The sequence below is a fragment of the Antedon bifida genome, chromosome 4, assembly GCF_963402885.1.
Source record: "Antedon bifida chromosome 4, ecAntBifi1.1, whole genome shotgun sequence".
Lineage (NCBI taxonomy): Eukaryota > Metazoa > Echinodermata > Crinoidea > Comatulida > Antedonidae > Antedon > Antedon bifida.
This window is the reverse complement of record NC_136229.1, coordinates 14,216,256-14,237,539: the sequence shown is the minus strand read 5'-3', so window position 1 is coordinate 14,237,539 and position 21,284 is coordinate 14,216,256. Positions and strand designations below refer to the sequence as shown.

The window sequence follows — 21,284 nt, the reverse complement described above, 5'->3', positions numbered from 1 at the left end:
TAAAAATTGTAAACATTTGTTTGGAATTGGATGGAACCCCAGAGATGCTTCAGCCCATTTTGCAAGGCGATTGTCTTCCTTTGACTAATACGGGCCACTCTGTCACAGATGTCAATATGTGGTGCTTTGTCAAGTTTTACAAGATGTTTAAACTAAACAATATATTAATCTATATATAAATTTACGTAAGGGAAAAATTCAGTAAAACGCATGTTACTTCTATAATTTTTCCTCGATGGTATTTAAAAAGTTGGTGCATACGTTCGACACTGATTTTAACCACCTAATATAACCCTGTTTACTAATTAAGTTGAGTTAGATAATTAGTTATTGACGATTAAAATGAATTGAGGTTCAACGATTTTCCCCAAATAGGTGTGTTTTCCCGATCGTGGTATACACTGTCTAATGGATGTCAATGCTGAAAAATACACGCACACAATAATACGAGGAGGCTACGAGGAGGCTTCACATTTACCTATCTCCTTCTATGATAATTGTTTTTAATCGTATCCGGATATTCACCCCCTGGACATTCACCCCCCGGAAAACTACCCCCCGGACAACCACCACCTGGACAACTACCCCCTTAGGACAACTACCCTTTTAGGACAACTACCCCTTTAGGACAACTACCCCTTTAGGACAACTACCCCCCGGACAAATGTCCTAAGGGGGTAGTTGTCCGGGGAGTAGTTGTCCAGGTGGTAAACATCCGGGGGGTAACTGTCTAGGGGGTAGGTGTCCTAGAACCGTTTTTAATAACTCAAAATTGGTCGAACAGCATCATAATTTTGAAGCCGATTTTCTTAAAAAAATACTATTTTAATAGATTTAATATACAGTACTGGTCAGAGGACTTCTGACATTTTGTGTGTGTTTTGAATGAGTGTTGTTCGAGTGTTGTTAGCGATATGCACAAGCGTCGCTATCCTTGAGAGTAATGCATTAAGGTCACAATCCACGCATGAACGGCTTTATCGAGCAACGATTTCCGGCTAGCAGTTTATCCCGATGTCATTGTCTTTCGTATTCCACGTCATTAGCGTGAAAAACTAGGCCGTCAGCGATAATAATTTGTTTTAGAAATAGCAAATGCTAATCAATCAATGCGAGTCAAAAACCGATTGAGCGATGGGTGTCACATGACAGTGATTAACACTGTAAACAAGCTTATAGACGATTTTCGTTCATTGAGTTGTGACCAACCAGTGTAACCAACAAAACTAACATAGTGTTTTCAGTGATTTCAGGACACCATGTCGATTCTATTGTTATTTATTTCTAAGGCATACCATGTCATTTTGTGGGGCTCTTTGGATGTTTAATATAATCATATCGTTTAATGGTAAGCCTAGGTAGTACTTTACACTATTAGGCCTAGTAAAGTCAGACTCGACTCTCGTTTGGAAAGTGCACCGTATTTAGAGCAACATACGCAAATGTTAAATATTTAAAATTCTTATATATATATTTCTACATAAAATCTTTAGATTGAATACTTGCTTTATAAATTCTTTATTTATTATTGAACGAGAAACCAACAAAGTACAAATTATTTTCCGAAATTTGTCTCTTGTGTGGTGTGAACAACGTTTGGTAATGGTACAATCCATTTCAGGGGTGTTCATATTTAATTATCACACTTAAGCTGTATTTGGCATGGGCAAGTAAAATCAGAATTTCAAAAACAATAATTTTTTTTTGTATTTATCTAGAAAAAAAATACCATACTTAAGAATGTTTTTTTTGCACAAAAATATTACCCGATTTACTACACTATACTGTTCCACTGTTAATTGAACTCATTTTAGTTGATAAAAGCACATTCAATACAAAGTTATTTATTTTAAAACAATTCATGCTTTGAATTGCTATGATACAGAGAAGTTGGCAATGTGGCACACAGTGCGTTGTTTGCTGATGCCACGACTCACACAGCCAGGCTCTCATTTGAGTTGGTTTGAACTTTGTGCAGTAAAGAACAATAAAATCACGCGTTAAGAAATTACATTTATTTTCAATTAATTACCGTAGAATAGCCTATGTACTGTATGTAATCATCACCGATATAATTATTGTGTGTATCTAATGAACAGTATAAATATTTTCATAACTGCATCATTGATCACACGTTTTTAAAACGATCGTTTTTGTATGCCCTATCAACAAAGTCGCGGGAGAAAAAACCCTGTCATATCGCCGAAGTTTTGTAAATCTAGGATTGATGACCACATAAAAAAGATCGTAGATGCACATCTATGCGGCTATCGAGCGATAGTAGTCTAGCTATCAACTTGGTGTTGTAGGCTCGGAATTTGAAGATATGAATGTATACTTAGAATTTTATCGTGACTTTGAAGCTGTTCATGTGAATTTTAAACGTATATTTTACTGTTTTTTTTATTATGTTAATCAATATATACTTTGTATAGTCACAAAGGACTCCTATTATATATGTATGATTGATTTCAATTGTTGTTGTAAAACATTCACGCTTCGCTGGTCGAGGTCAGCATTCGATGGCTCCACAAACACTCCACTTCAAAACAGCAGAAAAACACGAGCGGGAATGTCGAAAGTCCTCTGACCAGTACTGTACGTTTATACAAACGTATTGCTTGTCGATGAATGGAACATTCCAATCTCTCAGTCTCCTAGTATAATTATTTGGTATAACACAAGTAGGTAAATGTATGGGTCCTTGGGAGGATAAACTTAAAACCTTCGACAATAAATTCATAAACCATTTTTGTCACCATTTGAAGCGCACATTTTACTGTGAGTGTGGGTACTGTTTAAAGACATAATTATACAAATAAACTTTATTACTGACAGTTGCTTCTCAACGTTAGTTGTATTAATTAATAATTACAAAACGTGCTTGAGAGATGCAGTCAGAGAGCTGCATTGGTAACACATGACTGATTTCATTCAATGTGAAGAATTTTTGCAATTTTACTACACCTAAAAAATAGTCTAATTTCGATATTAGATGTAATCAATATTCTATTTTACCATAAACATAACTATAAACAATTTTCTTACCTATAAAAAAGGCACCTTGTTAATTTAGGGATGGGGGAGGTGGGGTGTCCAGTCCCCATGGACATTCACCCTGGATCCGCCCTAGCACACGATATTGTATTATAGAATATTTGTAATAGAATTCATTCATATCTACAATATATATTTTATAAACTAGATGGTCATGCACACAGATGGTTCTCGAATAGGCCTACACTGTAATTTCAGCGTTAAAAAATGTTTTTTTTTTAATGTACGTACCGCAGGACTATTTAATAGTTATTGTCGTTTACAGAAACGAATAAATAGACACAATGATTTATGTAGTCAACTAAAATTAACACACTGGGAATTACTTCCAAAAGAGAAACTTGTCACAAAACTCATTTAAACAAACCCAATTTGTATTTTGTATGTAACATTAGGGTTGAGGGATGGGGAAGAGGATGGGTACAAAGAACAATTTTTCTACTCAGTAACGAATATTTTTTTCATGTTTTATATATAGGCCTATAAATAATATACCACTTGATAGAGTAACACATTTGCGATTTAATACTTTATTAAAACTGTCACTGTCATAGTCGATTGAAATAGCATAGTACATGTAATGATACACCACTACAACGTTTATATTTTTTTGTAATTATTAATTAATACAAACGTTGAGAAGCAACTGTCAGTAATAATGTTTATTTGTATATTGTGTGTTTATATATCGCACAGTAATACGTTTATTTGTACATGTGTTTATATATCTAACAGTACCCACATTCACAGTAAATAAATTGCGATTCAAATGGCGACCAAAAATGGATAATACGTATTTACATTAATGTCCAAGTATTGCAATACTATGGCCCTGTTCAGACCCATGGCGTTAGACCGTTTGAGCGTACGACGCTAAAAGAATGTGTGTCTGAACAGTTGGGGATTAGCGTACAACGCGTTGTACAACGGTTGTAGCGTTGTAGTGGAAAACGGTTGATAGTACCGTTTTAGCGTACGACGCTACTGTAAGTCAACGTTGTATCCAATCAGAACGTTTCCTGTTATGACGCGAAACAAGGTTTGACCTAGGCTGACATCTTGTATCGTCAATGTGTGAGAGATGGATTTCAACAACAAAAAGGCCAGAATAATTTAAGGCCTAACTAGGCTACAAATACAACTGTTAAAAAAAACTAGGCTACAAACTACATGTATCAATTGATTACCATTATATTTTCTAACAAATGAAATAAATAAATGCACCTTGTATTTAAACATAGTGACTACGATCCCGTCCCCTTTTAGGCCTAGCTACCAGTCATTCACGCATTTCATTCAAGCTAAAAACTAGCGTGGTGGGACATCAAGTCACTCATTCATATATACAAGGCAGACTATATAGACTGGACAAGTTTAATGCTGAAAACCCCCTAACTTCTAAAAAATTCAGTAAACAAACAAGGGGAGCTGTGTCATTTTTATTAGCAAGTTAAGGGTTTTTTAACTGACTGGTTAACACAATCTTCATCATTAAGAGGCCTGCTTTATTTTCGTAACAAAAAATGTTTTTTTTACTACAAAATAAAACAATAGAAACAGAAATTTGGCTTTACTATATTTTTCTTAAATAAATGCTGAGGTATGTTTTATTTACGGCAAATTTTGTCATAATTGTAGGGCTGAGATCTAGGCCTATATACAGTGGAAATAATGATGAAAACACGTGGGTAAGAGCACATGAATATGCAACTAGAACCAACCTGAATGACGCACTTCCGTTGTAACGATAATCGTACGCTATGGGTCTGAACACCTCATTTTTTTCTCTGCGGTTTGTAATGTGACCTTGCTAGTAACGTTGTACGCTAAAACGGTCTAACGCCATGGGTCTGAACATAGCCTATATCTATATAGGTTTTAGGTTAATTCCCCAAGGGACAATAAATTTACCTACAGCTGGTACTTGTGTTAAACCAAATAGTTATATTGGAATGTTCCATTCATCGGAAATCAATACATTTGTATAAATGAATATTAAATCTATTAAATCGGCCTGTCTTCAACATTAGGCCTAAAAAAAAATGGTTTGTTTGCTGTTACATTTTAAAAATTGGAGTAGAGGGGCGGGTGGAATTAAGTTTTTTTTATATATTTTTTTTAAAACATATATTACAAAAACTGATCTGTATATAAGTGTGTAGAAGATGAGGGAGTGGGTGGAAAAAGTTTGTTTTTTTTGTACAAATCCTACTACATCATTTGGGTTTTTTTGGCCTTGGATATTTTATCGGAGTGAGACCTGCGACGAAAATAAAATACTGTATAGTACTAGTAGTAAAGCTCATACGGTCCACGTGCCTCTGGGCCTATGTTCACTCTCTCCAATATTAGTTTTTCATTAATGCGCCAATTTAAAAAAACATCTACAAAAGTATTGGTTGACACCATGCGTGTCACCATGGACCTTATTTTCGTTAAATCACAAACAATTGTGGAAACTGCAACCATCGACATGTGATATATATATCGCAAACCGCAAAACCCGTGGAAAGTTCACATTGGGCGCTATGCGTTAGCAGCGCACTTTCTACGCTCAGGCTAATGGTCAAACTTTCTTTCGCAAAATTTGCAAAAGGTCGCCAATTTTTTTCCACAAAATTGAAAATTCTTTAGCAAATTTTAAAAACCATGGAAATGGCTAAATTTTTTGGTAGATACATCAAATAAATATATAGGTTGTTGTCTTGTATTGTTTTTATCTTTATTCATTCAAATTTTGTGATTAAAATACAAATAAAATGTGACCGCATTAAAATGTGTTAGGCCTATCTACTGCAGCCTCACCGGCCTGACGCGATACCAGTCGCCACGGCCATAGCCTATAGATAGGAGGCCTATTCAATCGTTGACTATATGCCACAGCCGAGTCATGTATGATCGGCGTCAGGCCTCTATCAATTATCAGCATATGCATCCTGCCTGGAGAAAGTTTTTTTTATCACAAATTAATTTTCAAAAAATAGGGGCGGCGGAGAACGGCAAACAAAAGAGTTTTTTTTAGGCCTTATGATGCTGTACTTGAGCTGTTCAACCGGTTTTCAGCTATTAAAACATTTATCGTAGGAGGAGATAGGAAAATGCGAAGCATCCTCGTATTATTGTGTGAGGGTATTTTTCAAGATAGACATCCATTAGACAGTGTATACCACAATCGGAAAACACCCCTATTTGGGGAAAATCGTTGAACCTAAATTCGTTTTAATTGTCAATAACTAATTATCTAACTCAATTTAATTAGTAAACAGGGTTACATCATGTGGTTAAAATCAGTACCGAAAGTACGAAACAACTTTATATACAATCGAGTAAACATTCTAGAAGTAATGCGGGATTTACCGAATTTTGCCCTTACGTAAATTTATATATAGATACACTGGATATTTATTGGTCAAATAGATAAGAAATTCATATAAATAGACCTAATCTGCTATATAAATTCATAAAAATAAATCTAATTTGTTTCTCAGTGTCTTAGATGATGAATATAAAATTTTAAAATACCATGTTAATTTTTTAGGGGTGGGGGCGTTTATTCGTGGGAGGCACTTATTTTGTGTTATAATTTGTCAATCAAATAATTTCCCCTAGATATGACAAAAATGCAACATAATTAATATATTAAGAAGTGATGAAATAAAGTCAAAACAATTATCAAAATCCTTGGAAAATTGTAGTTAATTCAATGCATTTTACTACAGAGAGACAATAAGAAAAGTTGAATGTAATTGTAAACGACCACCCCAAACTTATCAAATGTGTCAGGCTGATACGCAACACAAAATTGGTTTCATTTAAATTTGAATTTATTTTGTGACAAGGTAATTCCCAGGGTGTGAATTTTATTTGACAACATAAATCACTGTGTCTGTATTTATTTGCTCTGTGTGGAAGGGAGGGTACTAGTTGTTTTTATTTAATTACTTTTAATTGGCCTTACACAATCACAAATAAACAAATTTGAAAATCATACTGTCAGTATTTTAAAACCTTGATTATTGAAAATTGAAAAATCTACAACTAATCTATAAAAGTACTGAGTTTATCTCATATTGTAGAATACACAAATAATTCTTTGCTTTGAAGCTTGTGTCAAATATCTTTATAACTATACAACAGGGGCTACAATCACATTAGAGCCTCAAGCCTGGCTTCACCACCGACAGTGTAATTTACGTAGTGTAACCGAACATGGGTTGACTCAATCTCAAACAGGCTAGCGTGACCACGACACGGGTTGACCCTGGGTAGACATTTTGTCTTTTGAATCTGGCCATTCACAACCATCAGCCATGTTTATAAATTGCATGGAAAAAATCCTGCAAGTTTCAATTAACCAGATTAACTGAATCAATAAACACGTTTTCTTGTTTTATATGACGCCATAAAATAGACCTTCTGAGATCCTCCCTTTGTAATTGTTGTCTGTAAGCAATGCAAGGATAAAGGCTATGCATCACCATATCAGAGATTCCTTGAAGGCCTAGATCATCCAACATTCAGTCAATTATAGTTCGATATCAAATAATTGAGCAAGAAATTAACTCAGTCGGATGCATGGTAGCAAATTTGATGTTAAACTGTGCAAATGTCTACTGTGTTGTGACCGCACAATAAATTCAAGCATGGTTTGAAATCTCACCAACGGTGAGTAAAGCCGACTTGAAGCTTTAGTGTGACTGTAGCCAGAAGTTTGTTATCTTCAGCATTCTCTGGGTTAATAATACATCATGCAATGTTAATAAAGCCAATATTATAGAGGACACTATTTAGCAGTGACTGGCTGCAAACACGAGTCTCATTCAATACAAGTGAAATAAGGAAAAAATACAATGCTTAAATCTGAAATAAAAAAAAACACACATTTAGCACCGCAACAAAAGGGTATAAACAAAAATGGCAGAAGAGCTTAGCATTGATTTGTGTAACAAAAGTAACTGCAGCAGCCAGTTTTTACAAAAATAATCAAGATGAGAGCACAAAGCAAAGAAAAACAATAAAACAAGAAAGTGCTAACAAAAATATTTAGTACTTTTTTCACAACTTATAATGCAATAAATTAGCTTTGGGCTTTCTTTTAATACGCTTAGTCTTATTACTTTTAACATAATACATTTAACATACTTTTAGTATACCTATTCTGGTTTCAATTCCTGTGGCAATGAAATAGAGGGCGCTACAATATTTTCTGGCAAAAATAAGGCTTATAATATCTAAGGGGTGCTATATAATATTTCCTAGAGTGCACATGATACTACAGTTGGAAGCGACGTTCAACAAGCTCACTTTGAAAGGAAGTTTGTAATCAAAGTTCTTTTTGCAAAATTATATATTTTCTGGAGTACAAATCAAAAATATTTTTTAATGATTGATTCATTTTAAGTCAGTCACAATTTGGAGTAACTATGAGTATTTCTTTACAATTCAGAACTTTCAAAGACATTTTCCCTTCAAATTGTTGACGTTTTGTATTAAAACATAATGCATATATTACTTTAAACATTAAATGTACGTTTTTAAGGTTAATTATGATAAAAAGAGAAAAACTATTAACTACCTAAGTAGCTTTCTTCAAATTTCCTCTTGCGGGCCTTCTCTAGGCCTAGCCTAGACATGAAATTTATAAGTACAAAATGTGGTTTAATTATGATAGCTAGTTGTGAAAATATGATTACAAACATGATTTCATTAAATTGAAAAGCTTATTATATCGTTTCCTGGCCATAAGGAATACACTCTGAAAAATTCATGTTGCTAGATGAAATTGATCTCAAGATAATTGACGGACAAATAATGCTAAGGAGAGAATAAATAAAGAAATAATGATTCTGACAAAATCAATAAGGTTATATTGCATAATAATGCTTATAACCTAAAAAAATGAAAAGGCAGAATCCTTTGTCATGTCTCCAAAGTGCATGCTGAGAAAATGTAAGAAATCTAAAAGCGACCCAAAATTGATGGACAAATAATGCTAAGGAAAGAATAAATAATGAAAGATTCTGACAAAATCAATAAGGTTATATTGCATAATAATGCATATAACCTATAAAAAATAAAAAGACAGAATCCTTTGTCATGTCTTCAAAGTGCGTGCTGAAAAAATGCAAAAAATCTAAAAGCGACCTATACTTGGCGCTATTCAATATAAGAAGCACACCAACCCAAGGACTCGACAGCAACCCAGTACAATTTGGCTGCACAATCGCAGAACAAGATCAGTACTATCTACGACCTAATAAAGCACAAGACCTGCCCGATCTGATGCAGTACGAAAAAAAGCCATACAAACCAAATGACAAACAATGGGCAAAAAGCATAGTGAAGAAACGACTCAACCAAAACAGAAACTTAAACTCGGTGGGAAAGGAACAATTTGCTATATGAGTTATGACAGGGGAAATTTGTTCCGAACATTCTTTAAGTAGCCAAGTGGGTAGTGGGTCAAGAGGGCTTGTTTTGTTTGGGATCTTGTTAATAACTGTGAGTATGTCTTCAACCTCCACGGGTGGGAAAGTTTCTAAGCAAACATTGGTTGACATTTCTACAGGGGGAAGGGCAAGGCCATCATTGGTCTCAATCACACGATCATCTATGCATGCTCAGATATCAACTACTTTATTTCTAAAATAGTCAGCAAACTCTTGACATAGTGATTTATTAGAATTACACAATGGTAAACTACATTTAGATTTTCCTAACAATTTATAGAGAACATGATACATTTCTCTCGGATTGCATTCTAAAAAGACAAATTTGAAAACTTTTGTTTTCTCTGATTTAATTAAATCCCAGACACGTTTGTGCTGTTCATCGAAGTTCGTGTTCTTTCAGGGCATACTTGTCAAGAATTGATTTAATCACATGATTATACGTCTTGGATTGTGCTTCAGGATCCTCTAATCCAAAAATGATACTAAGTTTGTGTTGCAGTTCTAACTTAAAACGAGTTAATGTCAACATTTTTAAAAGAGCGAGACGTTTCATCGCTTCATCCGATCTGCTTTACTGATGTCCATACCATATCTATGTGGCAAAACCACGCAGTCCACAACGACACCATCATCATCATCACGACAGATGACATGATCAAGAATATGACCTCTGATTTGCGTGGGCTCATCAACGGTTTGTTTGAAGTCATGCTCATACAAGATCTATAGGTATTGTGACAAAAAACTTTTCTCAGGCTGGTCAACGTGGACATTCATGTCACCAACAACAAGGGGCCTACCTGGTAGGCCATCAATTTCTCCAAGAAATTCTGCAAATTCGTCAATAAACTGCGATGGTTCTATACCATTTTACTGTGAGGGAAGGGATAGTCTAAAATCTAAAAGATTTAGTGAGATCTGTCATACAAGCATGCTGAAACGATTTAAATTCATTTACTCTGCCTACAATGGGTCTACGGCCACACATCGCTACATCTGATCACTGTTTTATAAGTGTCCGTATTGGTCGATGGCTATTTTTACCTGTTCTCCTACCTCTATGACGAACAAATGTGGTCTCCTCACATAAGATGTTTAGGCGTTGGGAAATTAAACAGTAATGATCGTAGAATTCACTGCACTTCACAATATATAGTATAGTAACTCAGCATCTCTACTTAATGCCTTTCACAAGGCGCAGTTTTCGACGCATTCTACATATCAACTGCCAAGACAAAGTAAGCAACGTGAATGTTTTAAAGATGGCAAGATATCATGACATCTTTACCATGCTTGCTCCTACTCCTATCTTAATGCTCATAGCCTCCTTCTTGAACATCAATCCGGCCACTCTGCCCTTATAAATAACAGAAAAGCGTCAACCATTCTATCCTCCTTAAAAATCTTCCATCTTTGGCCTCTCCTCTAAAACTTGTCCATCTCTTCTCGGTTTGAATGTGTTTGTTTTAATCCTTAATCTCTTCTCTCCATTCACTGGTATTCCCCAAGAAACAATTTGTAGAGGGCTTGATGGAGTAAACACCTATCTATACCGACTCCAAAGAAAATATATGTAAAATCGTCATTTCTATACAAATATGTCTTCGATCTCAATATAACAAGTGCAGTATATTGATCAAAAGGAAATACAATCATAATCTTGGGCTTAGAAACGATGGGTAAGCGAATTGGAACAATTGAATAAAAAATAACTAGTGTGGATGAAAAATCAAAAAGCAATCATAAAGCAATAGAGGATTTAACGGCTTTATTGAACTACAAGGAAGAAATGTTTTCTGGAAAACTAAATACTATTCCACTAAGCATACCGGCCGTCATTAAGTACAAAACCAACGATGGGTACATACGGCCTGAACTACAACTAAACCAATAACTTTGGAGCCTTGATTCTTTAAGTAAACTAAATGTCTTAGCAGACACACAATGCCTTTCCAGGTTTTGCTAACATATTCGCTTATGACACCATCATTTTCACTGCTAATACATCATTTTCTTCCATTCAACATAACTTTAATTCTAATTTAAAGCATCTTTTCTCATGGCTTGGCATCAATGTTGAACAAGAAATATTTCTTACAAAAAATTTTGTGATTTTAATTATTATCCCTTCATTAAATAATGCTTTTATTGATATTATATTTAATAAATTAAGAAACAATGATTTAATGTTATTGTACAAAATCTTATTATTTTTTCTCTATTTCTTCTTCTTATTTATTTATTTACTGTTATTTAAAATGTTTACAATATCTGTAACATACTAAAACTTAGCCATGATAAGGTTTTTAGCGTGATTACTCTACCGTGACATCATTATGGCTATTTTGTGAATTCACCATATCAATCATATTTTCATAACTGCCTTTCAGATATCACTACACATAAACGTCAGGTGAAGGGTCAAAATATAAGCACAAAAAACATACGCATACGCGCGTCAAAATTGTAAAATGCTCAAAATAAATTTCTAATCAAATTAGGGCATCTTTCAGAACATTTCTGAGCATTTCAAAATGTTTCAATTTCTTCATGTCACGATTTGTACATACAGTACTACAATAGTCAAACAATGGCATTACCAGAGAATTTGCCAACATAATAGTTGCATGAGCATAGGTGAAATCACAGGACCCACATTTGTTTGGTATGATGACGTTATCAAAATCAAACATGAAGATGACAATTTCGGAAGATAATGATTTGAGAATATTGTACACAAAGAAGAGTGGTGCGCACTGCTTTAAATTTGTATAAGTTTGACGACAGAGATGAAAAACTACTTTTTAACTTCAACTGGCCATATTATAAAGTTACAACATCTTTCAAGATAAGTTATAAACATCAAGGTCGCCTTTAACTCTGAAGAGCTGTAAGATATTGAAATATATGGTAGAAAAATAATGCATATATATAACTTTAAATATATTAAAGCATGTCATTTCTTGTCTTAAATGTGCATTCTAAGGTTAATTATGATAAAAAGAGAAAACAAAAAACAAAACAAAAAGTTGGGGAAGACCTGGTATTTTCACTGAAAAGTTACGGTTCTTTTATTTGTTTACCCCTTCAAGCGATCGAAATGGGGGCATCACATCACAATATGAAAATATCGATGCTTATCTATGTTATTATTCATGCGGATAAAATTCTTGAGAAACTGGATATAGAGTAGAGAATCTGTCAAAAATTTGAAACATGGAATTGAATTGTCTCTATTAATTCGATCCCATTTTGGCAACCTAAATAGTGATCACAGTGCATATCCGTCATCAATCATTTCCGGAAATTTACTAATCTATATAGCCAACAGTCGGATCATTCAGAGCATGACTAGCGTAAACGACGCTGTTGTGATAATTAAGTTATTCAACCATCAGTGCGAATAAATAGTGTATGATGTTATACTTCCAATTCCCAGGGAATGCAGAACTATTAATTTTCATTTCTAGTTCAAGCAGACACACATAACACAAAGGATTATTGTTCTCAATTGAAAATGAAAACATCCAAAATTAGTTAAAAACGCTCATTTCACTGCTTTCTATCACTTTTCTAAATTATTGCTTCATTCTTTTTTTACTATTGTTCTTTTAAATATACCAAGATATCAGAACAATCCCGAAATAAACGATGGCCCTGATAGAATTTCTCTGAGCCAGATAGCATAAGACCTTTCGTTCTACGAGTGATCTAAAGATATTTTAACTTCAGTAGAAATTATAGGTTTTAGTTTTCAATATTAGTGCATATGTATGTTATTAAAGACATAAAATAGCAACAAAAACACTTCCATTCCTATTGTAAGTATCTTAGAAACAATTTCCAACATTTTCTGATAAAAAAAGAGTTGGTAAGAATGAAGAAATGTTTGCAGCCAGTCAAAATTTTTCTAAATGCAGAAAAAAGGGAGAAAAAACTACAACAAATGTTGTACACATTATATTGTAAAAAAGGAAGTGTTAAAAGCCTACAACAGAAAAATACAGCTAATCAAGACGTGCCCGATTAAAATTTACCCTTTGCTCCAAGATCAGTTATCGTATTGGGTATCGGCACTTTGGAGCCAAGTTCTGAAATCTGTTCCGAGAATGGGATCTTGATGCTTGGGCCCGTGGACCAAACACTGCTAAATGCTTTTGATAGACCAGTAAACATAGAAGAAACCTCTTTTCCTACATCCACCTGGTTTTGGTCTTGTGGCGTTGCATTTAGAGGATTTGTGCCCAACTTCTGGGTAACTGCACCCACATCAAACAGAGAATCTAGAGCAACCAAACTTAGTAAGTAACTGCTCTTGCTTTAGAGTTTTCTTAAGGTATGCATACAAATTCAAACATCATTATATAAAATTATACAAGTATAGCAAAGCATACTTTTTAGAAGACTTACTACTTGTTAGTTTTATTACCAAAGTAACATTGTCTTGTAGTTATTACTTAAAGATATTGTCCCCCTGAAAAAACATTTGTTAACATTTTTGTTGTTGAATATGGCATTTTAATGTCACAGACTAATTATTCACTTTGACCAAAAAATTGGATCCAAAAATAAATTATTTACCTGAATAAAACTTTAATGCAAAATATAGTCAAATTGACTGGAAGTCAATGGTTTTTTTAACCGTTTATTTTTGTGAAAACATTATTTAAAACATTTTTTTTTCTATGGAAGTGATTTACTTGATTAAAACTGCGAAATGGCTTATTCAATTTTCAAATCTTCATTTTTCATGTTTTTGGGGGACAATACATCTTTAAAAATGTTATTAAAAGTACTTGATGTTCATTATTTATATGATCAAGATGAGAACATGATTTTCAGCAAACTATTATATTGATTAAATGTGTATGCTTTGGAAGCTTCTGTAGTGACTTTTAGAGACACTAAACTTCATACAGTCAATGACGACCATTACAAAAAATATTACTTTATGTATAATATTGATATAGTTAAAATAAATATCATAATTCAGAAACATACTTACTTAATCCAGATCTCTGGTTAGGTGATTGATCAGGTTTACCTGGTGTAGGTGAATATCCTGATCTGTGATTGGCTAATGGATCAGCTTTACTTTTAGAAGGTGGGTAACCTGACCTCTGGTTAGATGAGTCTGATTTACCTTGTGATGGGAAACTTTGGCCTGATAGATTGTAAGGTATTTGATTAGTAGGAGGCACTTGGTTTGGCATTTGAGATGAATTTGTAGGCCGCCCTTGTCTATCCTGATCTAAATCAGGTAAATTGTTTTGCACTACATGCTGTTTATCTTCTATCCTGTTGTATATTGTTGAACCAGCACTATTCCTACGAGGTTGTTCGGGTAAATTTCGATGAATATCTCTTGGATGATCTCTGTAATTAGGTAAGTCTCTAAACGATCCGTGGATTTCTCTGGTGTTATGTTCACCTAAATGATCATGTCTAGTTAAATCTCTATGCATTTGTGGAGAAATACCTTGTTCGCTGGGAGGATCCCTGTGGGGGTCCCTGGGCATCTGTCGTTGGTGTTGAGGTGGTACATCTCTTGAATGCTTGCCATGTAGGCTTTTTGAATAATGGTTTTCAAAATCATTTGTTGCCATATCTCTTGGATGGCTACCATGAACAATTTTTGAGTAGTGATTAGCAGGGTCATTGCTATATTGTTCTACTGATGGAAGATGTCTTTGTCGGCTATGTGGCCTATAGCCTTCATCTTGAGAATAGTGCACCAATGAACCACCATGAGAGCCAATATTTGGGTAGGTATTTGCATAGCTTGTTCCTCCAGATTTGGTTCTTCTAACAGATCCACCACCTAAAAAATAACATATTCTATTTCATCACTTCTTAATATATCAATTATGTTGCATTTTTGTCATATCTAGGGGAAATTATTTGATTGCACATGTTACCAAATTATAACACAAAATAACATGGTATTTTAAAATTTTATATTCATCATCTAAGACACTGAGAAACAAATTAGATTTATTTTTATGAATTTATATAGCAGATTAGGTCTATTTATATGAATTTCTTATCTATTTGACCAATAAATATCCAGTGTATCTATATATAAATTTACGTAAGGGCAAAATTTGGTAAATCCCGCATTACTTATAGAATGTTTACTCGATTGTATATAAAGTTGTTTCGTACTTTCGGTACTGATTTTAACCACATGATGTAACCCTGTTTACGAATTAAATTGAGTTCGATAATTAGTTATTGACAATTAAAACGAATTTAGGTTCAACGATTTGCCCCAAATAGGGGTGTTTTCCGATAGTGGTATACACTGTCTAATGCATGTGCATCTTGAAAAATACCCACATACAATAATACGAGGATGATGCGCATTTTCCTATCTCCTTTTACGATAATTGTTTTTAATGGCTGAAAACCGGTTGAACAGCTCGAGTACAGCATCATAATGTTGAAGATTTTCTTTAAAAAATACTATTTTGATAGATTTAATATACGTTTATACAAATGTATTGATTTGCGATGAATGGAACATTCCAATCTCTCAGACTCCCAGTTTGTAGGTAAATTTATGAGCCCTTGGTTTAACACAAGTAGGTAAATTTATGGGCCATTGGAGAATAAACTTAAAACTGAGATATTGCAATACTTTGACAATATTGTAAATACGTATTAACCATTTTTGGTCGCCATTTGAATCGAAATTTTCTTACTGTGAATGTGGTTACCATTGATATATAAACACATATACAAAGAACATTTATTACTGTGACTGTGGGTAGGCTATACTGCTGGATATATAAACACATAATATACAAATAAAAACTGTATTACTGACAGTTGCTTCTCAAAGTTTGTATTAATTAATAATGATAAAAAATATAAACGTCGTAGTGGTGTATCGTTACATGTACTTTACTATTTCAAACGACTATAACAGGGACAGTTTTAAAAAAGTATTAAAACGTAAATGTTTTACTGCGTTTAGTGGTATATTATTGATTATAATTGCCTATAAAACGTTTAAAACAATATTTCGTTACTGAGGGGATAAAGAATATATTTAAAAATTGTTCTCCTCCCATAAGACAAGTTTCTCCTTCGGAAGTAGGTCTAATTCCCAGGGTGCTAATTTTAGTTGACTACATAAATCATCGTGTCTATTTATTCGTTTTCTGTAAGCGACAATGTACTATAGTCCTGCGGTATGTACATTTGAAATCGGCAGTTTTTTTTTGCTGAAATTACTGTGTATTCGAGAACCATCTGTGGACACGACACATGACATAAAGGTTGTTGGAAATCGTCCCCATATATGTATACAATAAAATAGCAATGACATCAACTTTATCCTGTAAGTTGTCACAAGTGCCCACTAAAAAATGATGTTAATCATACGAAGAGCCACACAGCTAATTCCTTTTGCTTTTTAATGTGCACTGGGATGCACAAAAACACCATTGACAGCAATTTTATCCTGTAAATTGCCCAGACAGAAGCCCGAAAATGCCCTCACCAAGATTTAATCATGTGAAGATCCACACAGCATATTCCTTTTACATTGTAATTATTACCCTTTCGGATTTACAAAAAGATTTAATAACTAATAATTTAATAATGCCACACAGCATTGTAACTTATTTCTATTGGGATATATACGAAAATACCATTGACAGCAACTATATTCTGTAAGTTTCTCAAGAATGTAGCCCACATATTCTCAAGCCACTACAAGATTTAACCACACGGCTAATTTGTTTTCTGTTACACAATAAAATAAAAATGACATGTTAAGATGATCTCTGAAACTTTTAGCATTATTTTTTTTTAAATATTGCCATCATATTCTGTTTACCTATTACCTAATTTTTTTAGGACAAATTTTATGTTAAGTTTGAAAACTTCTTTCCATTTTTGAATTAATTATTGAAATGAAAGTAATCCAATGTAGGAATCTGGTTTGTTTTCTGTGATTCATTGCAAAGCAATAAATTAACAAAAATGAAATATATTGGTTTCTTACCTTCGCTATTATTAACATGGTATATTGTATATGAATTGGTCCTTGGATCTGTGTCTCTTGAACTCCGTCGTGGGTGAGATACTTTGTCCTGTTGTGGGATCGAAGAAGGTTGAGGAAGTGGTCCATGGGAAATATCAGGCATAGACAATGGATACCAATGAGGCTCATTGTCAAAAATAGCATTATGTAAATTAATCAAAACCTATTAAGGAAAAAAGAACACAATTATCTAAATAAAATACGATTTACAAATTAAAATTTAGTTCAATTCAGAGAATCACTTCCACTCAAGCAGGCAATGATATTAGGATTTTAATCAGTACTGTGTTGAATTTGAAAAAAAAAATATATTCTGTATATATCTGTGAAAGCTTATTTACCTAAGTAGGCATTGTTTGGAGAGAATCATTGAAAATTATTAAAATGGAGGGTGTTATACCAGATTAAACCTTGGTAGGTGCAGGATAACCATTGATAAGATTTCTTTTTTTAATATGAGTGTACAGTATCTAATGTAGGAAACTAGTGTGGGTTTCTTTGATCTGGGAAAGCTTTAAAAGCTTTCAATTCAACCAATTGAGGTCCAAACCTTAAATACACCAGATCACGTTCTGCTAATATACAGATCATTTAGTAGATTAAAGGGAAGCCCAAATCTGACCCCTAACAATTTCTCAAATATAGTTTTTACTTTATGATGTATTTTTGTTCAGTCAATTAAAACTTATTTTGTCTTACCTGTCCAATTAATTCTTTTGCTGTCTGGTTTGAATCCCAAACTGTCAGTTCTAATGTTCGCATCTTCATATCAGAGCGTCTTATTGGACTGTAAACAAATTGTTGGTTCCATTTAGGGTCACACATTTTATGAACAATTTGAGTTTTTCTTTTACTATTCTCTCTGTAAAATAAATATTAAAAGATTTATTGACAAAACCCACCTTTATCATTAAGATGTTGGAGAAATGAAGAATTAAGATAGAAAATGAGCTGAGCTGAGATTTTTTTGTTTTTAGTTTCTAGAACAATATGGAGAAATTGCACATTTATAGTGAGATCACAAATAATTTGTTTAAAATGTGGTTCAATACTATTTAGGCTTCTGTCTTTGTAGCATCCATTCATATGTTTTACTATCTTTTTGTTAATTGTATTGTTATTATGGCGAACTGTAACCATTTACTAACAAAGTGGCTCAATAGACCATTAGTGCTTTTTACTAGTCAACATTTTTGTGTAACAATTGTTTTCTCTGTCTGAACTGCTCATTTGACATCTCTGCTGCTCATTTGACATCTCTGTTACTCATTGGTCTTCGTCATAGTCCATTGATGATTCACTCGTATATGGTGGATCATTGTTCGAATTCTTCGAGTTCTGGTATTACACGTCAACTGAATATTGACTTAAATATACAATTATGTCCTGTAGTTGAAGTTAATTTTGTTTGTGGAACTTTGCGGTGAATTCATGGTAAACAAAGCTTTACTCTTCAAAAGAGATCAAAGGTTTTGAAACTTGATGACCAATCACATAAAATAAATATACCTGCGTTCTTGTCGTTTGAAATAATTCACCGAAGGCGCCTTGTTCACCATGTACAAACATTAAATTTCATGTATGAATGACATAGTTTAAGGGATTGACATTTATCTGTGAAAATATGCTTAATACAAACATAACAAGCATGTAATGAAAAATGTAGTAGAAATGTGCATAATTTAAGTGATTTGGTCAGAACAATTATTTATAAAAACAATCTGAAACCTTCTCATTTGTTATTTAAAGATTTCGGAAATAGACATTTACAGTTTACTTACTGCTTCGATGAGCAGGATATAGTGAGGATAGCAACTGATAGAAGGCACTTTTTCCCTCACAAAACTGAATGTAATGTGAATAAATCAGATTATGTAATTGCTTGTGAGGTATTACAATACTTCTGCTGAATAGTGGTGTATATATTGTATTTGCCAGTTGTATCTACAGCAACAAGTGGTTTGCACTACATTGACAATATTGACTGATAGACTCTAAAGCGGAAAAGAAGAGATGAGGTAAGGGCCCTAGGTAAGATCTGGCAAGGAGTCTTGAGCCTGGGGTTTGCTTAATTTAGGTCCAGAGCAAAGCTCACGAAACCCGCGCACTTCAAGCGCTTTGCATCAAAATATTTTCGTATAGTCCCACCTCGGGTATATCCCACCCTCGACTTGTGGGTGTCATCACATTCACAAACAAGCATTTCTCTGTCCCATACCGTATTTCTTCGAATAAACGTTTTCCTCAAATAACCGTCCCACCACACATTCACATTTGTAGAAGAATTCATTGATTAACATGATCTACCAAGCATTCTGATGTATAACTGGTATTAACTCTTTTTAAGGAAAACCGTTCCATATTGAATTTATTTTATTATCTCCGCCTACAAAGTTATGTTTTCATTTCTGTATTTCTTAATATTTACAGTCCGAATCTCACCAAACTTGATGAAGTATGTGATGTTCACGACCATTCTCAATATGTACATTAAAGGAAACTGGATCTAACTGAGGTAACCATTTTGGTTTACCAGCAAAGTTCACTACCTATACTGAGTCTCCATCATAAAATGATCTCTCATGCATTTCTCGTCCTGCTATCATTGTAGCTTGTTTATCCAGAGATTTTCGGAACTAGATGCCATGTGTTGCGTCTGGCAAGATGAAAGGGGCTACCTGTACATTTATAGATGTACAGGTAGGATTCTGGTGGTGAGAGGATGCATTACCCATACGAGGAATGCATCCTCTCACCTACTGATTTTGATGTTGGAAGTGAATGTTGGGATAGTATCTGTACTCACATTGGTCATGATGTGGCATTGGTGTTGTTTAATAGTGCATCTATCTGTCTGACGGCTGTTTTATCAACTATGAACTTGTCTTGATGAAAAACATAAATAATAAAACTTGTCCTAAATATTTAATACCTAACCCTCTAACTAATTTCTCTCAAAAAATATTTTTAAAAAAATGTCAAGTAGAGAATCGATATAGCCTCAATACAAGCCTACTTTGTATATGAATGAATAAAACATACATTATATGTAAGCATTTTAACCGACCAATCAGAACAGGGTTGACGTCTTTTCTTGAACTTTGTTTGACATTTCCGAGCATCCTAATGCTTCCGAAGACATGTCAAAGATGACGTTCTTTGTGAAGTCACAGCTCTTTTAAAAAAAATCATAAAATTCACTTTTTGGCTCAGATATGTACTGTTTCGTATGTTTTTCAGAGTTTCCAACCCTCTTGAAACCATTGTAAGGCGATACAATGTCAAAATGTTGGCTACAACATACATATCTGAGGCATTTTAGGTCATTCCCTGATTTTCCGCTACGAAAGTAATTAGAGTGTCCTGTTAAAGCTATAGTCGTGTACAACGCCACCTACCGGTGGTTCCGGGGGACATTGCGTCTAGTACATAGTTCTCCATATTAGGGCAAACTAGGTCAAGCCGAGACCCAAGACGTCTTTTCATTGTAATTCTGCTGGTGACTGACCAGTTGTTGACTGTGGTGTCAGTCTTTATTTTGCCAGGAATCTATATAATCTTGACTCCAAGTCCTCACCTACAGTTTTCTATAACCCCTCTTTCATAGTTTGCACAGCTCGTTCCGCTAACCCATTGCTGGCTGGATGGTATGATGAACTACAAATATGTTTAATACCATTCTGTTTGCAAAAGGTCTGGAACTCGTGGCTGGTAAATGGGGG

The 21,284-nt window shown here is 34.0% G+C and overlaps 1 protein-coding gene across 7 annotated transcripts in view; it reads right to left on the bottom strand.

The window, feature by feature from the left end:
• The window catches only part of LOC144840145 (regulating synaptic membrane exocytosis protein 2-like), a 161,929-nt gene that overhangs the window by 41,197 nt on the left and 99,448 nt on the right, over window positions 1-21,284 (bottom strand). For 6 of the 7 annotated variants that reach the window (XM_078695830.1, XM_078695835.1, XM_078695837.1 and 3 more), the window contains 4 exons: window positions 18,262-18,424; window positions 17,524-17,725; window positions 14,515-15,330; window positions 13,547-13,792 (listed from right to left, as the gene is read on the bottom strand). In XM_078695830.1, coding sequence (XP_078551956.1) covers window positions 13,547-13,792; window positions 14,515-15,330; window positions 17,524-17,725; window positions 18,262-18,424 — 1,427 coding nt within the window. The remainder of the gene's footprint in view (window positions 1-13,546; window positions 13,793-14,514; window positions 15,331-17,523; window positions 17,726-18,261; window positions 18,425-21,284) is intronic. The other variant, XM_078695838.1, reaches the window with a different exon arrangement.